Below are 22,459 nucleotides of genomic sequence, written 5' to 3' on the forward strand. Positions count from 1 at the left end.
GAAGCAAGTTGGGTTACTGGCAGGATCGTGTGGGTAGGAAAGAATTTTTGTTTCTTTTTTTGGTTTAGCCCGTGCAGTCTTGTATGTAGGTGCAGGGCTGAAAGAAAAGAAAGTAGCTGGATCGAAGGAAGACCAAGGAACTGTAGCTAGAGAGGGGTTTTGTGGGACTGTTACAGGTGGAGGAGAAGAGACAGGTGGATTGAAGGCGGGATAGGTGCTACACTTGGAGACTGGGTAGTAGTATTTGGTAGGGGGTTTGATAAACTGGGCTGTAGCTGAGGTTGCCATAGGCGACGGGGAGATACATTTTTGGGGAGACAGAGGATTAATGGCAGGGCTGGAGTATTGTGGCTTAGCAAAAGACAGGAGATCTGACCATACCTGCAGCACAGGTTGAACAAACGCTGATTCACACACAGCCTGACTAATCAAGGATTGCACTGACTGGATGCAATTAGACAACACTTGCTGTGAACAGTTGGAATAATGTTCCATAAAATAGGCTGGATCATCCTCTAACAACCAAACCAGGGATTCAACTTGGCCATAATTGAAGGGGGGTGAAAAATCATCACTTCCCTCGGGAATGCATGACAGGGCTGGTTTTGCACATAACTGGATCAGGGGCTGAACATCTTCAAAAGACATATACCCCTGATCCACTAGGGAATGAGCTGATCGGATAGTTTCCATCAGCCTGTCACTAGTCCACCCTTTTAAAATCTGGCGACAATATTCACCATCCTCTTCTGCTAGCAGAGAATAATAAAGGATTTCATCGAAATCCATATTAGCAGACCCGATAAACCAGGATGGTTTCCTCAATGCAGCCACGTCTGGTCAGGGATGGCCTTGGTATACTGTCAGAGAATCTAATTGACCAAACTGTGTGGACTGCACAGAGGAAACCCAAAACACATATAAGTGAAATAATGGTGTTTAATAAATAAGTGACAAGTAAAAGAAATATAAACAGTGCAAAACCAATACAACAAACCCACTACAAACAACAATATATACAAGGAAATGGAGATACCGAAATCGTAAACAAAGCCAGGCCAAGGTCATACACAGGGAGATCAAACCAGCAGGACAGGAAGAGGGTGGATGGATGGGATACAGGGCAGGGATCCAAGGTAACCAGGAACAGAGGGGATAGGCTCAGGATAGGGATGGGATAAGATCAGGTCAGGTCAGGACAAGGCAGATGCAGGCTCAAGGTCAAAGCAACGGGCAGCAAGGTTAGAGTGCAGGGAGAGAGAGAGATACCAAGGCGAGCAAGTGAGGGCTCGCCGGGTATTTATAGGGCTGACTAATTGGCTTCAAGTTACACCTGAGCGCAGGGAGTGTTGTCTGCCCCCTACTGCCAGGATCCATCCGCTGGTGGACATCAGTACTGCAGCCAAAAGATGACAGGACACCAGCAGGGAAATATTCTCCTGACAGTTCAACACTGCCAGGAGACACCTGCTGGTGGACCCCAGTACTGCATGCCAAATAATATAACTTACCAGCGAATGGACCCTTTCCTGACAGCATCAAACAACAGTAATCCACCACCATCACCGGCCACACAGCCTACTCACCAGATTGTGGTGACTCCCATGACAGGAGTCAAAGAACACTTCAAGAACAGCCAAAGAAGCTTCACACGATCACGGCTTTGTTCAGGTGCTGGAACTCAGGTAACACTGTAGCTGCTTGGATGCATGCAAACCTCGTAAAGTATGCCAAAAAATGTATTGGACAGGCTAAAAACCGCATCACCCACATGTGGGTTCGTGCGGACAAACAAACAAACTGCGTTACGAACAGAAGTGGCGTGTCACGTTCGGTACGTCCGACCGGTTTCGTCAGTGCGTTCTGATGTCATCAGGGATCCCTGATGACGGATGGATCCCTGATGATGTCAGAACGCACTGACGAAACCAGTCGGACGTATCGAACCTGACACGCCACTTCCGTTCATAACACAGTTTGTTTGTTTGTCCGCACGAACCCACATGTGGATGATGCGGTTTTTAGCCTGTCCAATAAATTTTTTGGCATACTTCACGATGGGACTTTTTCATTCATCTTCTCCCCATTCATGGCACTAATGGTCTTTAATGACCCATCTCTATTCAGGAGTTCGTTTGCATACATCCAAGCAGCTACAGTGTTACCTGAGTTCCAGCACCTGAACAAAGCTGTGATCATGTGAAGCTTCTTTGGCTGTTCTTGAAGCGTTCTTTGACTCCTGTCATGGGAGTCACCACAATCTGGTGAGTAGGCTGTGTGGCCGGTGATGGTGGTGGATTACTGTTGTTTGATGCCTTGCTGAACCCCAGGAGGATTTATCCAGGAGTCTGATTTCAACACTATTTGAACATTTTTTTTTTAACACACATTTTTTGAATATATTTTTTGAATTTGAACTGTTGCTTTCATTTGTCTTTGTTTTTGTTTTTGATTTTACAATTTTGATGTTTGATTATCTGCTGATTTCACTTAGTTGATAGTTATTTATGAGTATCACTACTGACATTATTTATACACTACATTTTAATTTTGTTTACATTAGAGTGTGTTATCTGCACTTGCACTTTACAGGGAGCGCGGTTTGTAATTAATTCGTTAATTGTTTTTTTCTTTTCAATTATCGTTATAACGTGCTGCTCCTTAATCAATTTTATATCAGTCTAACCAGCTTCCATTTGCGCGGGTTGGTAGTTCCTACCATTTATTATATATGTTCAGGATGAGATGAGTAAAAGCAGCTTCTATAGGTCTCTCAGTACGTTCTATCACTTGTTCTGTCTTCAGTAGACGTAATATTCAGAGCTATATTTACTGGCTAATCTAGATCTGTGCCTGAGGCAGGAGACATGAGCTGGCCATACACTGCTCAAATCCCAACAAATTTCTACTGGCTCTGCCATAATCCAAGTAGTGTATGACTGACTGCTCTCTTTGACAAAATTTCTTCAATCAAATTTTGTTTAAAAAGCATGTTGTAAAATGAATCACCGAACAGCGTTCAATGATGGAAAAGGTACACAAGCTTTTTCTGGAGCTGTGACGTGTATTTTAGGCCCCATAGAGTTCAAAGGAAATGCCTGTAAACGCGTATCACAAAGCATTTTTACGTTTTTGCGCATGAACTGTTCTCTTCTGCATGCCCCCTCCTCCCTTCCCACTTTGCATACACGTGCACAAATGCATGTAAAACACAAAAATGTGAACTTACATAATCATTTACTAGGCTTGTGGGGGCAGTACAAAGCCACAAAAGGTACTAACTGTTTTTTTTGGTTTATCTTTTCCTTGTTTGGCTGCTACTGGACCTCGGAAGGTAAATACAAGTAAAAGGGGTAGAGGGTGGGTGGGCAGTAGGGTTTAGAGAGATTACGCAAGGCCCAGCACATACAAACACCATCCCATTCTATTGTTTGGTGGACAAAACACTTAAAAGGAGAGGTATGGCCAAAGCTCTTTGAGCTATATATCTCCTGTGGGTCACAGGAGTGCACTTAGCTCTGCACTGCCGTGACCTAAATTCAGCCAGACAGACGGGCTAAAGCCTGCTGTTGGCTGACGCCACAGACCCAATAATAATGTTAATGTTGGGATCCGCCCAGATGCCTGACCAGCAGCTGGCTCAGGCTCTCAGCTTGCCGCTTAGAGCCTGAGCCAGCTGCTCCCCTCTACAGTCCAGCACTCCAGTGAGCACTGGAGGGGCAGAGCAGAGAGCGGTGACTCACAGTCACTGCTCTGTGCTCAGAGCGGATCCGAGAACTGAGTGATCAGCAGTCTTTGATCACTCTCACTTCTTAGTGTAGAGCCGTTGGGAGACAGCTGCAGCATCTAGGTAAATATGTACGTTTACGTTTTTTCATTCCCGCACTTTTCTTTCAATAATGGTATAGTGTATACTAGATAGCAGTGGTGGTCAACTTGATACAGGGGGCCTCAAGTGTGGCCCCTGACATCACCAAAGGCCTGCATATACTGTATTATTTAGTTAATATAATTTTTTTTCTTTATTCCAGTGGTGCAATGTCCACAATTGAAACTAACATCAGGTGCGAAAAAAAATTAGCACACAAAAAAGTAGACAGAGTGTACACATGGTCCTCCTCTGAAGAAGGACCCTAGCCCTGACCCCCTGGGGTGTAAGACTCCTGATGGGGACTGGGGTACTCATGGTCCACCCACATGAAACCCAGCTGAAGAAAGGTCCACCCAAGTACTAGTTGCAACTCCCCCCGAAGCCATAAGGCCATGTGTCTTCCCCCTAAAGACTTTCAGAGCAAGTCAAAGGACCTACACCCTACTAGTTGGGGTTGAGCAAAGTGTCATCGTGCTGTGCAAAAATAGTTAAAATAATGCTAAAGAAATTTCTCAGGGACTATAGACATGAAATGGGTCAGAGATTAAAAACTCACTATAGGAGGTATTAGAAATTGAGGATATGCTTCAGGAGACAGTCATAGGCACATCACATGAGACTATTACTGACCATTGCTATCACAGTCTCTTTATAAATCATTTCTTCCAGTCCTTCAAAATGATTTGTCCCAGATTTTAATTTCTTTAACCAAGATCCATTATAATAGATCCAACGAAAAACATACAAAGAGAACAAGGATGATCAGCACAGAAAAATATAGTTTACAGAAACTTTACTGGCTTGAATAAGTACCTACACAGGCTACCATCTGCAGGGGCCCTGAGGGGCACACAATAAATGTCAAAGGCTGCAGACCAGCACTATAAAGTACAGGTGCATCTAAAAAAAAAAAAAAAAAAAAAAAAAAAAGAGACCTTTTGTGACTTACTGCCTTCTGGACGACTGTTAAGTCAGCAGTCTTCCCCATGATTGTGTAACCTACTGAACCAGACTGAGAGACCATTTAAGGCTCAGGAACCCTTTACAGGTGTTTTGAGTTAGTTAGCTGATTAGCGTGTGACACCATGAGTCTACAATATTCTATTTTTCTGAGATACAGAATGTTGGGTTTTCACTAGCTGTAGTCCATAATCATCAAAATTAAAAAGAAAGAAATGCTTGAAATATATCATTCTGTGTGTAATGAATCTATACAATATACGAGTTTCACTTTTTGAATTGAATTACTGAAATAAACTTTTTTGATGATAATCACATTTTTTTTAGATGCACCTGTATATGAATTACAGGGGCAATGCTGCACTTATATATCTTGAAAAGTAATACGACAAATATTGAATCTGCAGAAAATACTATCATCATTCATAAGTACCTAGGGCAGCATATGGCCATAAGTACTTGGTGGTGCTGCTGCAGGCTGAGGTGTAGAGCCCCATTGGCCTTTAGGATAGTAGGGATGCCAGAATAAAAAAAACTCATCCAGTGAGTAAAACATTTCAGCTTGAAAACACCGCTCTCCTTAGTCAATCCTGGTATGGATAGATACATGTAAAAGGCTCAGTGAATGCCGCTCCTTGGGCCATGCCCTTGACATGTTTTGCCCCACCCTATGATTAAGCCCCGGTGGGTGGGGCAAAATATGTCAGGGGACATAGCCCAAGGAGCGGCATTGACTGATGCTTTCACATGTATACATCCATACTAGGATCAACTATGGCGAGTGGTGGTTTCAAGCTAACATAGGGCAGCATATGAAAAAGACCCTGGTAAAATAAATACATATTCAGAATGGACAATGACACTCTGTAAAAGTTGTACAAATGCCTATGCTTTTGGCAGCTCCAGAACAAGGAGCTGTAAATGCCTAAACATTGATACACAGACTTTAGTAACATTCTATGTAAGTTTTGTAACACCATGCTGCTAATTAAAGTGTATGTATAGCCAGACCTTTTCTCTTTAGTGTTGGATAGAGTATTGAAGGTTTGGAGCCCCTGCCCAAAGTTTTTACTGATGTCTGAGTCAGGATAGGTTAGAGTTGCCCTCTCCATATGTCCTGATGACTTTTATCACGGGGGAAGAAAGTGATGAGACATCCAGTATGTTCTGGTGACAACTCTGAGAGGGGAATTCCCCTTCATTTTGTAGAGCTTTCCTCCCACTTCCTGTCACCTCATTAGGACACAAACACAAAAAAGCATGGCGTTTACCTTTACCTATGCTATCTAACACTAAAATAGTTTGGCTATTCATGCAAAAAAAAAAATACACAGATCACACACATGTCAGCCGGCTTTTCTGCCAAAGGATTTCTGACCAACCACTATTGTGATTCATACACTTCTGACAGACAGAACAGCCATGACAGTGATTTCTTTGTTAAAGCGGAACTTCGTCCAAGAGGGAAAGTTCCCCTCTTCCTCCCCCTGGTGCTCCCCCTCCCAAAGTGAAGGGCACTACGGGACCCTGATGTCATGACAAATTCATGTAATTGTGTTAGATGTACATAAAAATAAATTTAATTAATTCTAATGGAATGCACTTCTGCAATAAAATGAGGTTCTGTTTTAGTTCTCCTCTCTATCGACTTAAAATCTAGTGAGTTAATTGAGAAACAATTTTACTACAATTTGGGTACCCCAAAAAACAAATACATACAAAATGGTGTCATTTTAGAGTCTGGCTACAACCACTAGCCCTCGGCCCCATGTGCTAAGTTGTCTGTAGGAGTTCTCTGGTAGAGGTGATGGTGGTGAGCAGCAGAACTGAAACACCTTTGTTATAACAGTAGGAGTGAGACTCAAAGGAAGGCACAGACACAGCTGGAAACTTTAGAAAAAGACGTAGCCAGCAGCCAACTTAACCTACCAGACCCACCAGTAACTTACTGGTTAGAAACAATATGTGTATGTACTTATAATGTTTGTGTTGACTGACCATTTAAGTTAAAATCCCGGTAGGAAACATCTCATTATGTTCAGCACATTCATTGGTTTTAAAGAGCTCATATGAGACATCAGACATTTACATTATTTTTTTATTAAGATTTCATATTAATCAATGTAACAGCAATTTTGACAATAAATATTAATAACTTACTTTTGTTTGATAATAAAGTCCTCGATCCACAAGATAAATTATCATATTCAAACGTCTCAGCATTTGATACTTATAAATATTTCTATATCCCATGACTTCAGGTAAGAAGACAGAGTCTCAGCCATTAGAACACTGAAAGCAGACGATCACGTCACTAGTGGTGGACAAAACTCTGCCCGGATCAGAGTCACCTTCGTCTGAGATGAGTTGTGGGTGAGACGAGTTCAAAAAAGAACTATAAATTCCTGTTTTCTTCCCAAATCCCAGTATAAAGTCAGAGGTGTGCGGGTTCCAGACTGATGCACACAACCCCATGGATGGGGAGGAGGTCCTGAAATGTGAGTGGCTGGGTTTGTTCATCATTTGAAGTGTAAAGGGGTTTTCATGCGGGGTCCATGCTGCTCAGTCCTAATCTGAAGACCTCACGTTTCCACCGGACTAGGGACCATGCTGTTTGGGGTATCTGGAAGTTGGGAAGACAAGGAGGTAACATCACTCCCAGAAGAGTTACCAAGGGAACCCGATTCCGAAAATGATACCTGCAAAAAAGTTAGAACGTCACTGAGAGATGCAAAGTCAACCGTCCGGGGAACAGACAATAATCAGAGATAAAATCGAAACACTTTGGCTCCATGTACAAGTTGGCTGTCTGGCATGTCATTGCACGCAATGTTAAAATACATTGCATTAAAGGTAGACCAGTAATTTGAATGAGATGCCAATGCACCACAGCAGTTTAGAAAAAGCACCTACACTATATTTTCCAAAACGGTGCACCACAACTCGTTACCATGTGCTTCCAAATGCATTTGTAGAGCACACTAGATTTTCCTTTAGTAAATAACCCACATAGTAGCATTTATATACCTCACTGTTGGTGTCAGGAAGCCTGCATAGGTGTTAAGCTGGCCATAGACGTTTAGTCTTTTACTGTTCAGCCAAAAGATTGCTCCATCCACACAAATGAGGTGGATGGAGGAATTTTCTTCCTGCCAGGAAATCACTGCATTCTGACAGCGGCACATGCTGCTGTCAGAATACCCTGATCAGTGACTGCAGCTGATTGACCACAGACGCTGATCATGGAAATTTTTCCAATATTTCCCTTCAACAGAAGTCAACCAAATGATTGACTTCTGTTTAGCAGAGATGGCCACACACTGTATAAAATTTGGTTGGTCCCTGCTGAAACAAACAAATTTTGATCAATGTATGGCCAGCTTTAGTGCGACTGCAGACTTCCTGACACCAAGAATGGAGTTATATAACTAGAACAGGCTGGCGCCATAACCTTCGCACCTCCCATCCTGCTCTTGGACAATCAACATTCCATGGTGATTGGATTAAGGCATCTTAAATTGTGAATATAAATGCTGGGGTATCTTCCAGACAATCTAGGAACTGAAGAAGTATCTTGATAAGCTACAAAACTTCAACATTACAGAACATGTCAAGCTGAATGTGACTAACTAATACTAGCTATATCATTTCCTTGATTTCCACTTGTGGGAGACTAACCAAGCACTGACAAGCTAATTGAAGTAAAGCGATGGAATGATCTGTGAAAATTAAGAATAAAAAGTCATATTTTCTGAATCAATTACCACATTTTTGGTAATAAAAAACAAGCAAACTCGCCAAACTCGAGCAACCCCACAGAACATAGTCACAAGTCTCAAAGTTATAGTTGGGGTTGCCGTGACAAGGTCAAGAAGTTCATTATTGCATATTAATAAATTGTGCAGCTTATGTAGCTCTCTTTTTTATGTTATTATTGTGTAGAAATAAAAAATACTTCTATACTAGACAGTTAACGTGGAACTCCAGGAAAACAACTAAATACAGTATTGAAATACATATAGGTGTACAAAACCGTACACCTATATGTATTTCAATACTGCATTACTGTAGGGCCAGCTCATTGAACAGAGGTGATAATGCTGATTTGGTGTGCAATAAGAGGCAGAGCGGTGACACAAGAAAGCTGAATTGTTTATTTAGGACTACATATGTCTATATAACCCTTTGTCAGTTAAACCAGTATATAAATATATAGGTATTTTTATGTTTCTCTTTTGTTTTAAACAGCTTCAACTATAAAAAGCAGAGAGCAGTGAGCTGAAAAGAGGACAAAGGAGCGAAAGCAGTAAAATTAGTCGGAAAAGTTAAAAGGCAATAAAGTGAGACTAAAGAAACAGACGGAAAACACAATAAATGTGTTATATAAGAAAATGTGGAGAGCAAACAAATAATAAAAGGACATGAAAGTGAATGGTCAGTCAGTATAAACGAGGGAAATCTTCTGAGGATATTTATGTTTTTCTTGATGTATTTATGACCAGTTAGACTTGCTCTGATATGACTGGTGAGTATGCACCATGTAAACCTCCATATTTACACATACTTCATACAAGAGCTGACAGTAACTGGCTTTGACTGGTTTGGTTTATCACTGATCGGGTCAGTTATCATGTACACAAAAAAAAAAAAAGCTCTGGATTTACACTCCACTAGCTACTTCATTATACATAACTTCACAATAAAGATATTCTTTATAAAGATTAATATGAAATCATCACAAGTTAAACAGAATCCCTGATTAGTCTCCATACGTTCGTCATCAGATGACTGTTTGTAGTACTATATGACTAATATAGATGGCCATATTTTTTATGTATGCATTAGGCAGAATCAAACTGAAAAGTGCAGCATGCGCACTCCTGTCTGATCAGAAGATCTCCGCATTATTCCACTGGAAAAAGTTAGATAGAAGGTCCTGATCCCATCAGGTGTGCAACATATTTTAGAAGAGGATTCTCTTATCTGACAGGATCACTGTCAGTAAAGCTCTCCTACGTGAGCCCTGCGGTCAAATATCGACAGACATGAGATGATCAGTTGAGGTGATGATCCTTTGTCTTTGAGCTCCTGCAAACACCTCTGGCGCATCACTTTACGGGGTAACGATTGATCTGAGAGATTAGAGAAACAGTTTCAAATGCAACTGCTTGTCCTTGATAAGCTGGCATCTGCCTCTTCCCCGCTTTCCTACTTCTACCTCTGTGCACCTCTACGCTTCAGTATAGCCATAGATATATGTTTATGTCATACTCTGCGGCACTTTGAAGATTCTAGAATTGTGTCTGCATGTCCTATTGAGAATATTGCCTCAGAAAAGGCCAAAACTCAGCAACTTTTATAGCTTAGAAATGGTCAAAGCTCAGCAATACGTGTCATTCCCAGTTTTGAGAATGACACAAATATTTATTTTCACAAAGTCTGCTGCCTCAGTTTTTATGATGGCAATCTGCATATACTCGAGAATGTTATGAAGAGTGATCAGATGAATTGCAATTAATTGCAAAGTCCCCCTTTGCCATGAAAATGAACTTAAATCGCATAAAAAACATTTCCATTGCATTTATGAAGAAGGCTTCAGGGGGCCCAAGAAAGTCCAGCAAGTTCCAGGACCGTCTTCTACAAGTTGATTCAGCTGCGGGATCGGGGCACCACCAGTGCAGAGCTTGCCCAGGAATGGCAGCAGGCAGGTGTGAGTGCATCTGCACGCACAGTGAGGAGAAAACTTTTGGAGGATGGCTTGGTGTCAAAAAGGGCAGCAAAGAAGCCACTTCTCTCCAGGAAAAACATCGGGTACAGACTGATATTCTGCAAAAGGTACAGGGATTGGACTGCTGAGGACTGGGGGAAAGTAATTTCCTCTGCTGAATCCCATTCCGATTGTTTGGGGCATCTGGAAAAAACCTTGTCCGGAGTAGAAAAGGTGAGCGCTACCATCAGTCCTGTGTCATGCCAACAGTAAAGCACCATGAAACCATTCATGTGTGAGGTTGCTTCTCAGCCAAGGGAGTGGGCTCACTCACAATTTTGCCTAAGAACACAGCCATGAATAAAGAATGGTACAAAAACATCTGAGAGCACCTTCCCTCAACCATCAAAGAACAGTTTGGTGAGGAGCAATGCCTTTTCCAGCATGATGGGGCACCTTGGCAAAAGGCAGAAGTGATGACTAAATGACTTGTGGAACAAAACATCAAAGTTTTGGGTCCGTGGCCAGGAAACCCCCCAGACCTCCCTAGACCTTAATCCTATTGAGAACTTGTGGTCACTGGTTAAACCTCAAGAGGCAGGTGAACAAAAAAAACCCCACAAATTCTGACAAACTCCAAGCATTTCCAAGCATTCATTTACAGCATGCCAGGGCAAATTGCAGAGATCTTGAAAAAGAAGGGTCAACACTGCAACTATTGGCTCTTTGCATAAACGAATGTAATTGTTAATAAAAGCCTTTGACACTTATGAAATGGTTGTAATTATAGTTCAGTATACCATAGTAACATCAGACAAAAAAGATCTAAAAACACTGAAGCAGCAGACTGTGAAAATCAATATTTGTGTCATTCTCAAAACTTTTGGCCATGGCTGTACAGTATTATGCATGGAACTGAATTCCAGCAAAGGTAGTGAGTTAACAGTAAGTGGATTAAAAACATGCATGGGACAAACATAGATCTATATTAGACAAAAAAGTTACCAAAAAAAACAAAACAAAAAAAAAAAAACCCATGTATAGATTAAAAAAACGGGCAGACTCGATGTACTGGTGCACAGTCATGTTGGAACAGGAAGGGACCACCCCCAAACTGTTCCCAAAAGTTGGGCGCATGAAATTGTCCAAAATGTCTTGGTATGCTGATGCCTTATGAGTTGCCTTCACTGGAACTAAGGGGTCAAGCCCAACCCCTGAAAAAAAAAACCCACACCATAATCCCCCCTCCACCAAATGATTTATACCAGTGCATAAAACAAGGTCCATAGAGACATTGATGAGCGAATTTTGGGAGGAGGAACTTAATTGGCCTGCATAGAATCCTGACCTCAACCTGATAGAACACCTTTAGGATGAATTAGAAGACTGCGAGCCAGGCCTTCTTGTCCAACATCAGTGCCTGACCTCACAAATGCGCTTTTGGAAGAATAATCAAACATTCCCATAGACACACTCCTAAACCTTGTGGACAGCCTTCCCAGAAGAGTTGAACCTGTTATAGTTGCAAAGAGTTCAACTCTTAATATTGAACCCTATGGACTAAGATTGGGATGCCATTAAAGTTAATTTGCGTGTAAAGCAATATAGTGTATATCCTCCCTGAAAGGGGGAGGGTGGAAGGTCTCAGACATGCAACATAAAGCACACTGAAAAAAACAAGGCCAGTAACATCACACCACTGACAGAGAAAACTCAAGGCTGCTCCCCTGGCGGCTGACCATACAACCCAGGGTAACACTGAACTCTTTCTCGTAAAATAACTGAAATTGACCAAGCTTATACTGTACTGCCACTTTGGCCCAAGCCAGGGTTGCAGTTGATCAGTCCATGTTTTTCAGTACACTGCTTTTCTAAAGGGACTGTGGAAGCTACTAATGCCAATGTGTGTCTAGAAGGTTTAGATTCTAGAGCTGTCATCCAGATGATCTGGATTCACTACGTAGTGGGTTACTGACCTGGATTAAGCATGCTGGCTGTGAAATCTTCAACTCCACCCTGCATGCCTGTTTCATGCTCAATGACTCACTAGGTAGTTAAGCCAAGACCAAGAGAACTGCCCTGGAGCCTGCCCCCGGATTTTTATCCTCGGAGGTTTCACTTTTACTTTCAACATTACTGTTTCTACTGAATGTAAACCTCTTACACGTCTTGTGTATGATTTTTTTTTTACAAATCAGTATATTTTCATTTGGTGCCATCATACATACTCTCACATATCTAAGCCCCATAGAGTCACATATATGTTATCCTTACCAACTGCTGAAATGCAGGTTGCTCCAAGTCACTCTGCAATGCAAAATCACTGAGTGCTTTCCAGGGAGGTTGATAGGTCTGTACCTCTACTGCATTTCCCTGCATGGCACTGTCATGGCGGATGGGGCTTCCTGCTACAAGTGGTGTTCCTGTTAACCCTTGAAGACTCTGAAAAGACAGAAATAATGTCAGCAATAGACAAAAACTATTTTACATGTATGGTGAGCAAGTAAACAGTTCCTTAAAAGTGATTGTATGGGTTTTTTTTTTGGTTTTTTTAAAATAACAAACATATCATACTTCCCTCCACTGTGCAGCTCGTTTTGCACAGAGTGGCCCCAAACCTCGTTGTCACGGGCATGGCCAGAGCGGAGGCTGTTGGAGAGGACTGTGTGCAAGCCTGTTGCCCACCGATTATGGGCCCTAGCATTTGAGGTGAATGAGAAATCCAGTCTGAACTGTATTAATCGGACTCAGTCATGTATATATTGTATGGGGACTCCTTACTGTATATTTGTGTCCCTGAAGAGGGAGGGGGGATTCCTCCAGCAGCCCCCTGCTGATAAGACTGATTCATTCTGCTGGGACACATCCTGTGAGGAGATGCTGGTGTTATCAACATGTGTTTATGTTAATTGAGAGAGCTGATCACATTAGCCACCAGCCCTGGCTAATAGACGAATGGTCTAGGCTGAGGAGGGGGAAGATTGTTGTTTGTATTGTTAATTGTATTAATGTGTGAAGCTCGGTGCCCACAAGACTGTCATCTGGTCTGGGTACATTTTGTAGTAAATTAGGTCATGTTTAATTAGGTTAGCTTTGAGTCATCCCTGCTGTATAAAGGTCTGTGAGATCTCAAAATAAAGGTAGTTCTGATGTACTCCAAGACTGGTGTTGTTTAGTTCTTGGGGTTCCTATAGCCAGATCCATTGGACTCGTGTTCCAGAACTTAGGAAGCGGTATATGACGGAAGCACTCAAGCGGAGTGTGGGGCGTTCCGTGACATTGGTGGCAAGCAGCGGGAAAGCTTCCTGAAGTCTGGGACATCCAAACTTCCATCTGGATCCAAGGTCCAGATAGCAGAAGAGGAGAGGTACAGATACCAGCCGCCATGGATGAGGAATTCAGAAGGAGGTTGCGAGAGATGCAGATACAGCACAGAGGACCAGTATCGGAGCAGGTCCTGCTGGGATGGTGTGATTCTATTCGCTGCAAACTCTGGAAGGAAGCGCTAGCCCGTGAGCAGCGACACCAGGGAAAAGTTCTCCCCTCCATCGAGGAAAGGTACTGGTCGCAGTACGGACTGCGGGTGCGGTTTTTGGGAGAAAAACCACACAAGAAGCAGACAGCTGAATTAAGCAGGCTGGTCTGGGCAGAGATGAAGCTGGATGAGAGCTACAGAGCCCTCCGGTGGCATGTATCCCAAGCATGTCCCTGGATAGCGGATGACAGCCCAACGGAAGGCTTAAGCTACGGCGGCTTGGGACTGTTGTTTGTGAAGCTGACAGGGGACCCTAACTTTGGGAGTGATTTGGAGCGGCGGGTGGACGAAATCATGGATTTCAGAGAAGGGCTACTGAACATTTCGGAAGTGCACTGGGCACAGGAAGATTTGGAGTTTCTGGCCGTTCAGGAATGGGAGCTAGAGATCGCCTACAGACGGCTGCTAGACATTGCTCAGTGCCAGGGCTGGGCTCCCTTTGCCTGGGACTATCAGGAAATACCAGCTGACAACCCTGAAATCCTGGCTGAAGAGTCGGCAATGTGGCAGAGCGATAGTGTGCTTTGCCAACCTGCCCCCACAGCTATGGAGGCGGAGGTCTTATGGCGGATGCAGCAAGTGCTGACTGACCTTGATGATCCTGTTTCTGCATGGGATGATCTTGGATGGAGGAATGTGCCTGTCCAGCAGCATGCCAGAGAATCTGCAGTGGAAAATCTGGAGATTGCCATCCCCAAAACTGAAGTGCTGACAACAGGGCAGAGCTCTGCTAACCTCTGCCCAGCACTGATGGCATCTTCTGAGTTCCACGGACAGGAGATGGTGAACCTCTATCCACAGACACCAGTTATAGGGGTAGAGGATTTAATAGACTTTTCTGCTGAGGAAGAACAACCTGATGAGCCTCCAGCAGAAGAGCTGCTATCAGGGCCAAAGTTCACTGTGTTCTGCCCAGCACCAACAGTGGCTTCAGCCTTCCTGAGAGAAGAGGTAGTCAGCCTTTCTCCCACAACACTGACAGGGACATGTGATTTTCTGCCAGCAGCATCTATGGAGTTAAAACAAACTTCTCCAGCTGAAGATCTGGTAACTGAACAGAGGGTCCAAGACCTCTGTCCCACACTTTTACCAATTCCAGAGACTGGGGATTTAATAGATGTTTCTGTAGAGGAGGAACCACCTAGCAAACCCCCAGCAGAAGTGCTGGCAACCGGACAGAGGGTCCAAGACCTCTGCCCCACACCTGCAGCAATTGTGGAGGCCCAAGGTGAGGAGGTGGCAGTCTATCGCGAGCTGCAGATCAGGATCCAAGGAGAGAATGCAGTCATCACCTCACAACTGCAGCTTGATCTGGTGTCGGTTGATGGGGCTTCAGTCCCCACCTGTATACCCCAGGGATGCTGGGCAGTCGGCCCAGATCCCCAACAGCAGGATGGAGTGAGCCCAGTCCCCCTGTCTTCTCTCCAGCGGCAGAAAGGATTCCAGGGAGAAGGGCCAGTCCGGGCCTCTCCCCAGCGGCAGATATGTTCTCTGAGAGAGGCAGAGGATGGCTGGGTGAGTAATGCACTGTTTGGGATGATTTGTTTGGGGTACTGTGTGGGTACAGGCAGTAGAGGACTGGAGCTGTGGACTAACTTCGGAGTCAACCCGTCTGGGGTCTCCTCCTGTGTTAGTCTCCTGCCGAAAGGGGAGAAATGTCACGGGCATGGCCAGAGCGGAGGCTGTTGGAGAGGACTGTGTGCAAGCCTGTTGCCCACCGATTATGGGCCCTAGCATTTGAGGTGAATGAGAAATCCAGTCTGAACTGTATTAATCGGACTCAGTCATGTATATATTGTATGGGGACTCCTTACTGTATATTTGTGTCCCTGAAGAGGGAGGGGGGATTCCTCCAGCAGCCCCCTGCTTATAAGACTGATTCATTCTGCTGGGACACATCCTGTGAGGAGATGCTGGTGTTATCAACATGTGTTTATGTTAATTGAGAGAGCTGATCACATTAGCCACCAGCCCTGGCTAATAGACGAATGGTCTAGGCTGAGGAGGGGGGAGATTGTTGTTTGTATTGTTAATTGTATTAATGTGTGAAGCTCAGTGCCCACAAGACTGTCATCTGGTCTGGGTACATTTTGTAGTAAATTAGGTCATGTTAATTAGGTTAGCTTTGAGTCATCCCTGCTATATAAAGGTCTGTGAGATCTCAAAATAAAGGTAGTTCTGATGTACTCCAAGACTGGTGTTGTCTAGTTCTTGGGGTTCCTATAGCCAGATCCATTGGACTCGTGTTCCAGAACTTAGGAAGCGGTATATGACGGAAGCACTCAAGCGGAGTGTGGGGCGTTCCGTGACACTCGTTTTCTGGGTTCCCCCGGCAGCTCTTGCGGCTCCTCCCCACATCAGATAACCCCCTAGACGAAGTGCTCTCCCGAGAGGGTTACCTTGCGGGCGCGCTCTTGAGCCCAGCATTCAGCGTCCATAGCGTCATTGGATTTGATGACCGCAGCGGGAGCCAATGAGAGAGTGTGTCTCCCTGTGAGGGGGCAACTAAGAGCATGGCTGCTTATTCCCTGACTTTGGATACAAAGTATTTGCGTTTGTAAGGACACTTACTACAAAATCAAGGACTGGTCAGACTACGGACACAACAAGTGAGCGCTCCCCCCCATACCAGGTAGACTACTTGGACTGCGCCAGGCTGGAGATGCTGGACACAGCAACGGGGTTGGACGGCTTCACGTTACGGTCCCTGCAGAGGGCTAGATCTGCTTGCTCGAGAGACCTTGCTATAAGGGAGGTCCACCGTTCGTGGTAAGGGTCCATCTTTAGCACTACTTTTGGAGTCACCTCAACAGAGAGTCACATCTTTATACTCCTTTCCTTTTCCTTCACCTACATGGGTCACGGCAGGACGGAGCGTGGATGTGTCTCCCTATCTGCATGAAGCTGATACTCATTCATGAACTTTATTTTGCCTTTTCGTTCTTTTTTCTAATTTATGGACTTGCATCACTAGTTTTTTGTTTTTTACTACTAATGAAGTTGACTCTGTCCTGTGGTAGTTTGATGTAATTACTCATTTAGTATATGGTATATTTGCAGTGTTTTTACAGTTGCTTATCATTGCATCACTCTTTATGATATATACTTTTGTTTTCACCATTATGCACGGAAATTCACAATTCATTTTTTAATTAATTACTGTCACCGATTTTTGCATACCAGCTGTAAGCGCACTTATTTTTGGTTATTAACAAACATATCATACTTCCCTCCACTGTGCAGCTCGTTTTGCACAGAGTGGCCCCAAACCTTGTCTTCTGGGGTCCCCCGGCAGCTCTCGCGGCTCCTCCCCACATCAGATAACCCCCTAGACGAAGTGCTCTCCCGAGGGGGTTACCTTGCGGGCGCGCTCTTGAGTCCAGCATTCAGCGTCCATAGCGTCATTGGATTTGATGACCGCAGCGGGAGCCAATGGCTGCGCTGCTATCAATCTATCCAATCAAGAGCCGAGGACCCCAGGCAGAGAGACAGCACGTGGAGACAGTATCTTTCAAAAATTGTTTCCCAGTGCTAAACCTTTCATCCAATTTCTAAATTTCTGCATTTTTAAATTTCAAAGGCCAGTATAAAAGAATAGTATTGGTAAAAAAGCACTTGAGGGTTTAACTAATCTTTTTTTTTTTTTTTTTTGTATAATTCCCCTTTAAAGGGGGTGTGACAGGGGGTGTGTCCTATGCCAACATACTTTTGCTGATAGGTGACCCTCGTTCCCATCCACAGAAGTTGGAAAGTATGCATCAGTTTTTTTTCTGCGCAGAAAACTGCATACACATTGCAAATCCACATGTTATAACCAGCATACCTCCCAACATTTTGAGATGGGAATGAGGGACATTGCAAATGTATGTAGGCATAGGACACGCCCTCTGACACTCCCTTAAAGGGGAATTAACCAAAAAAAGGTTAAATAAAGGACTTTTTTCTTTACCACTACTATTCCTTTATATTGGCTTTTAAAATTTACAAATGCAGCAATTTAGATGAAAGGTTTAGCACTTGGAAACACTTTTTGAAACATAAAAAGTACATTTTATATACAACTATATAGATCAGACCAAAATGAGGGACAAATGAGGGGAAAGAGGGACAGAGGGACATTGCCCAAAATCAGGGACAGTCCCTTAAAATCAGGGACAGTTGGGAGCTATGTAACCAGTGTTGTGAGGTGAACAGGGCACAGAGAACAATTGTTTTCCTTGTGTGCTAGCAAAGACAGGTGCAGAATAAATCATGGCTCTTCACATGGTGTGAACAAGGCCTAAGCCTTACTGTACAGGGGTTTGCAAGGTACAGATTCAAATTTATACTGCTTGCATTTAAAAAAATACTTTTAACAATGTATTAATGAATACAGAGCCATATTCATTTGTGCCCTTTAAATCTGCCTGCATTTAAGCTTTAAATTACAATGAAAATGAATGATAATTGTAGAATGTGTGACAAGCATTATAGGCCAAAGCCAGACATATTTCATTCTGTTTCATTTCTGTATGAAAGAGTTAATCAGTATTATTACTGAGCATTGCATTGATTGTGAGCATCCTATTTATCGATCAATGAGTTTGGAGCAATCCCAGATCACAATCACAGCATAAAAATATCCCTGACACTTCATATACAGCATGAATCTTGTCCGACTATTGACCATAACCATATTTTACCGTCTTGTCACTGAGTTGTTGCTGCTGCTGTAGCTGTTTCATGAAGATGGATTTCTTCTTGTCTTTACAGCGTTTGTTCTGAAACCAGACCCGGATCACCCTCGGGCTGAGCCCAGTCATTTCTACAAGCTGCTCTTTCATCAAGGCGTCCGGTCGAGGGTTGGCTGCATAGCACGTTCGTAGTGTGTGTAACTGCTTTTCATTCAGAACAGTCCGTACTCTCGTTGTCTTTTCGGTCTGCTTGTGGATATGAGACCTATGTGAAGAGGACCTGCCATTTTCTGGAACATAAAGAATGGACAGTGAATGGAGAATGTTTTTTATAGAGCTGATCCATTACATGTATAAAGGAGAAAATGGGAACATAGGAGGATTATTCAACTAAAGGAGTAGAGGCTGTTAACAAAGCAAAGTAAGAGCCCATTCATACTAGATGCTTTGGGCTGCACTAGCCAGCCTTGCCCAGTAGAGATGTGCAATTAGTTTCGGTCCAAATATAAATTTGGACAAATGTTTGGTTATTCAGAGATTTGGATATATCCGAATCTCTGAATGAAATAGTAACGAGTTTGGTTGAAATTTGTTTAATTTTGTTTGCTATGTTTGTTTTCTAACAAATTCGAATCGGTCGAAAAATGATGGACTGATTAAAATTCTATGTGAAGAATAGCTGGTTGGTAAGGAGCGGGCCGGGGAGCCGGCCACCACGTCCTTCACAACCGATGACTTATCAGCTGTCGGTGGGCTTCCCCGCTGAGGGCTGAAATCTAAACAAAAGAATGCAGGCAATAGAAAATTCTGAAAAACACAGGGTGGGGGTCCCCCCCGATTGTAGATCCATCATCAATCATGATGCCTGCCACACCCAGAAAAAAAAAAACAAAAAAAAAACACCCCTCCAGTCTCATCGAAGGCTCCCACAGTCTGCCTGCTCCTCAGTCTGACATTTCTTAAATAACTAAGGGGCGGAGTCGCCCATTGATGTCAACTGGTGGCCCCAACCCCTTGTGATGTCAACAACCCAGCATTCCTCAGTCAATGACAATATTAATCAGTATAGCAGAGCCCCCTTATATTGTTGGTCAGTGTAGAAGAGACCCTTTATACTACTGATCAGTGTAGACGAGACCCCTTAAATTTTTGGTCAGGGTAATAGAGGCCCCTTACATTGTTGGTCAGTGTAGAAGAGATCCCTTACATTGTTGGTCACTGTAATAGAGACCCCTTATATTGATGGTCAGTGTAGAAGAGACCCCTTATATTGTTGGTCAGTGTAGACGAGACCCCTTATATTTTTGGTCAGTGTAATAGAGACCCCTTATATTGATGCTCAGTGTAATAGAGAACCCTTACATTGTAGGTCAGTGTAGAAGTGACGCTTTATATTGTTGGCCAGTGTAAAACTGACCCCTTATACTGTTGGTCAGTGTAGAAGTGACCCTTATGGTGATGGTCAGTGTAGAAGAGACCCCTTATATCAGTGGTTCTCAACTCCTGTCCTCAGGACCCACTAACAGGCCAGATTTTCGCTATTACCTTGGGGAGATGCAGACTTGAATACTGCAATCACTGAACAGCAAATGATATCACCTGTGATGTATTTCAGTTATCTTGCAAACCTGGCCTGTTAGTGGGTCCTGAGGACAGGAGTTGAGAACCACTGCCTTATATTGTTGGTCAGTGTAGAAGTGACCCCTTATATTGTTGATAAGTGTAGAAGTGACCCTTATGCCGTGTACACACGAGCAGACTTGCGACAGACTGAACTCTGAAGGACTTTTTGACGGACTTTCGACAGAGTTCCGATGGAGTTCCGACGCAACGGACTTGCCTACACATGATCATACCAAAGTCCAATCGTTTCGAACGTGATGACGTAGGCCAGACTAAAATAAGCAAGTTCATAGCCAATAGCTGCCCTAATGTCGGTTTTAGTCCGTCGGACTAGCATACAGACGAACGGATTTTTCGACCGGACTTGAGTCTGTCGGAAAGATTTGAAACATGTTCCAAATCTAAAGTCCGTCTGATTATTTGACAGCAAAGGTCCGATGAAGCCCACACACGATCGGATTGTCCGGCGGATTCGTTCCGTCGGACCTTTGCTGTCGAAAAGTCCGGTCGTGTGTACATGGCATTACCGTGATGGTCGGTGTAGATGTGACCCTTTATATTGTTGGTTAGTGTAGAAGTGACCCCTTATATTGTTGGTCAGTGTAGAAGCGATGCTTACAGTAGTGGTCAGTGTAGAAGAGACCCCTTATTTTGTTAGTTGGTGTAGAAGTGACCCCTTATATTGTTGGTCAGTGTAGAAGTGACCCCTTGGATTGTTGGTCAGTTTAGAACTGATGCTTACAGTGGTGGTCAGTATAGAAGTGCCTCTTACAGTGGTGGTCAGTGTAGAAGTGCCTCTTACAGTGGTGGTCGGTGTAGAAGTGCCTCTTACAGTGGTGGTCGGTGTAGAAGTGCCTCTTACAGTGGTGGTCAGTGTAGAAGTGACCCCTTGGATTGATGGTCAGTTTAGAACTGATGCTTACAGTGGTGGTCAGTGTAGAAGTGCCTCTTACAGTGGTGGTCAGTGTAGAAGTGCCTCTTACAGTGGTGGTCGGTGTAGAAGTGCCTCTTACAGTGGTGGTCAGTGTAGAAGTGCCTCTTACAGTGGTGGTCGGTGTAGAAGTGCCTCTTACAGTGGTGGTCGGTGTAGAAGTGCCTCTTACAGTGGTGGTCGGTGTAGAAGTGCCTCTTACGGTGGTGGTCGGTGTAGAAGTGCCTCTTACGGTGGTGGTCGGTTTAGAAGTTACCCCTTATATTGTTGGTCAGTTTACAAGTGGTGCTTACAGCTGGTTTATAGGAAATATGTATAAAATTAACAATGACTGTACATTTCTTTCTTTGTGAAGTGGAATGTGTGTAATGGAATGCGACTTGACTGTATTTTATAAAGTAATGGTCATCATGTTTAGCGTTTCAATTAAAATATTTCAACAATCAGCGACAACTGAATACAGGCCAACATCTGGGTGAAAAGTCTGATCACAGAGACTCAAAATCTTAAGTAAAGGAAATCCACTTACTCCTACTGTCATGCAATACAGGTTTGAAAATGAAAGTGAACATCTTATTGGTTGTCTCCTGCAATGTTAGTGCTTTTCTTCCCATCAGATTGTATCAGAATGCAGTGTGATATGATTCAATGAAAACAATATCTTGGAAGACTTCCTAGCACTTTTAATTTTTGTACAAAATTATTGCCAACATATCATTTAATGTTTTGTTCTCTGTAATACGTATCTGCTTGAACAAGATCCACATGACCTTTTTTTGTATTCCAATATGGCTTTTTATTGCCATACTGGCAGACATCTCACTAATTTATTTTCAAATAATAAATCAAACTGTGTTGACCGTACTGCACACAATTAGAACAGCGGATGAAGAAAGAAAATAATCCACATAAAAAAAAAAAAAAACACCTGAAAATAAATTTCTTTGTAACAAAGAGAAAATCAGAGAACAATTGGGAGAATTCAAAAAAATTCCCAACAATGCTTTTCTGGCGCTATGACCCTTTAAAAATGGCCCGTGTCAGATTAAAAAAAATCCTTTACCGATACTTTGCAGTTGATTTGGGTAATTCTTTTACTAAGTGGCACTATTACTGCACCAAATAATTACCTCCAATTTGTAAATAATGAAAATGGATG

The 22,459-nt window shown here is 43.2% G+C and overlaps 1 protein-coding gene across 1 annotated transcript in view; it reads right to left on the minus strand.

The window, feature by feature from the left end:
* Nucleotides 1-6,975: 6,975 nt before the first annotated feature.
* Nucleotides 6,976-22,459, minus strand: part of ISL2 (ISL LIM homeobox 2) — a 35,736-nt gene continuing 20,252 nt past the window's right edge. Inside the window, exons 4-6 of the mRNA XM_073619205.1 lie at nt 18,756-19,036; nt 12,813-12,980; nt 6,976-7,530 (exon numbers count right to left, since the gene is read on the minus strand). Of these exons, the coding sequence (XP_073475306.1) occupies nt 7,414-7,530; nt 12,813-12,980; nt 18,756-19,036 (566 nt within the window). The 3' untranslated portion in view covers nt 6,976-7,413. The remainder of the gene's footprint in view (nt 7,531-12,812; nt 12,981-18,755; nt 19,037-22,459) is intronic.

Source organism: Aquarana catesbeiana, linkage group LG03 (genome assembly GCF_042186555.1).
Source record: "Aquarana catesbeiana isolate 2022-GZ linkage group LG03, ASM4218655v1, whole genome shotgun sequence".
Taxonomy (NCBI): domain Eukaryota; kingdom Metazoa; phylum Chordata; class Amphibia; order Anura; family Ranidae; genus Aquarana; species Aquarana catesbeiana.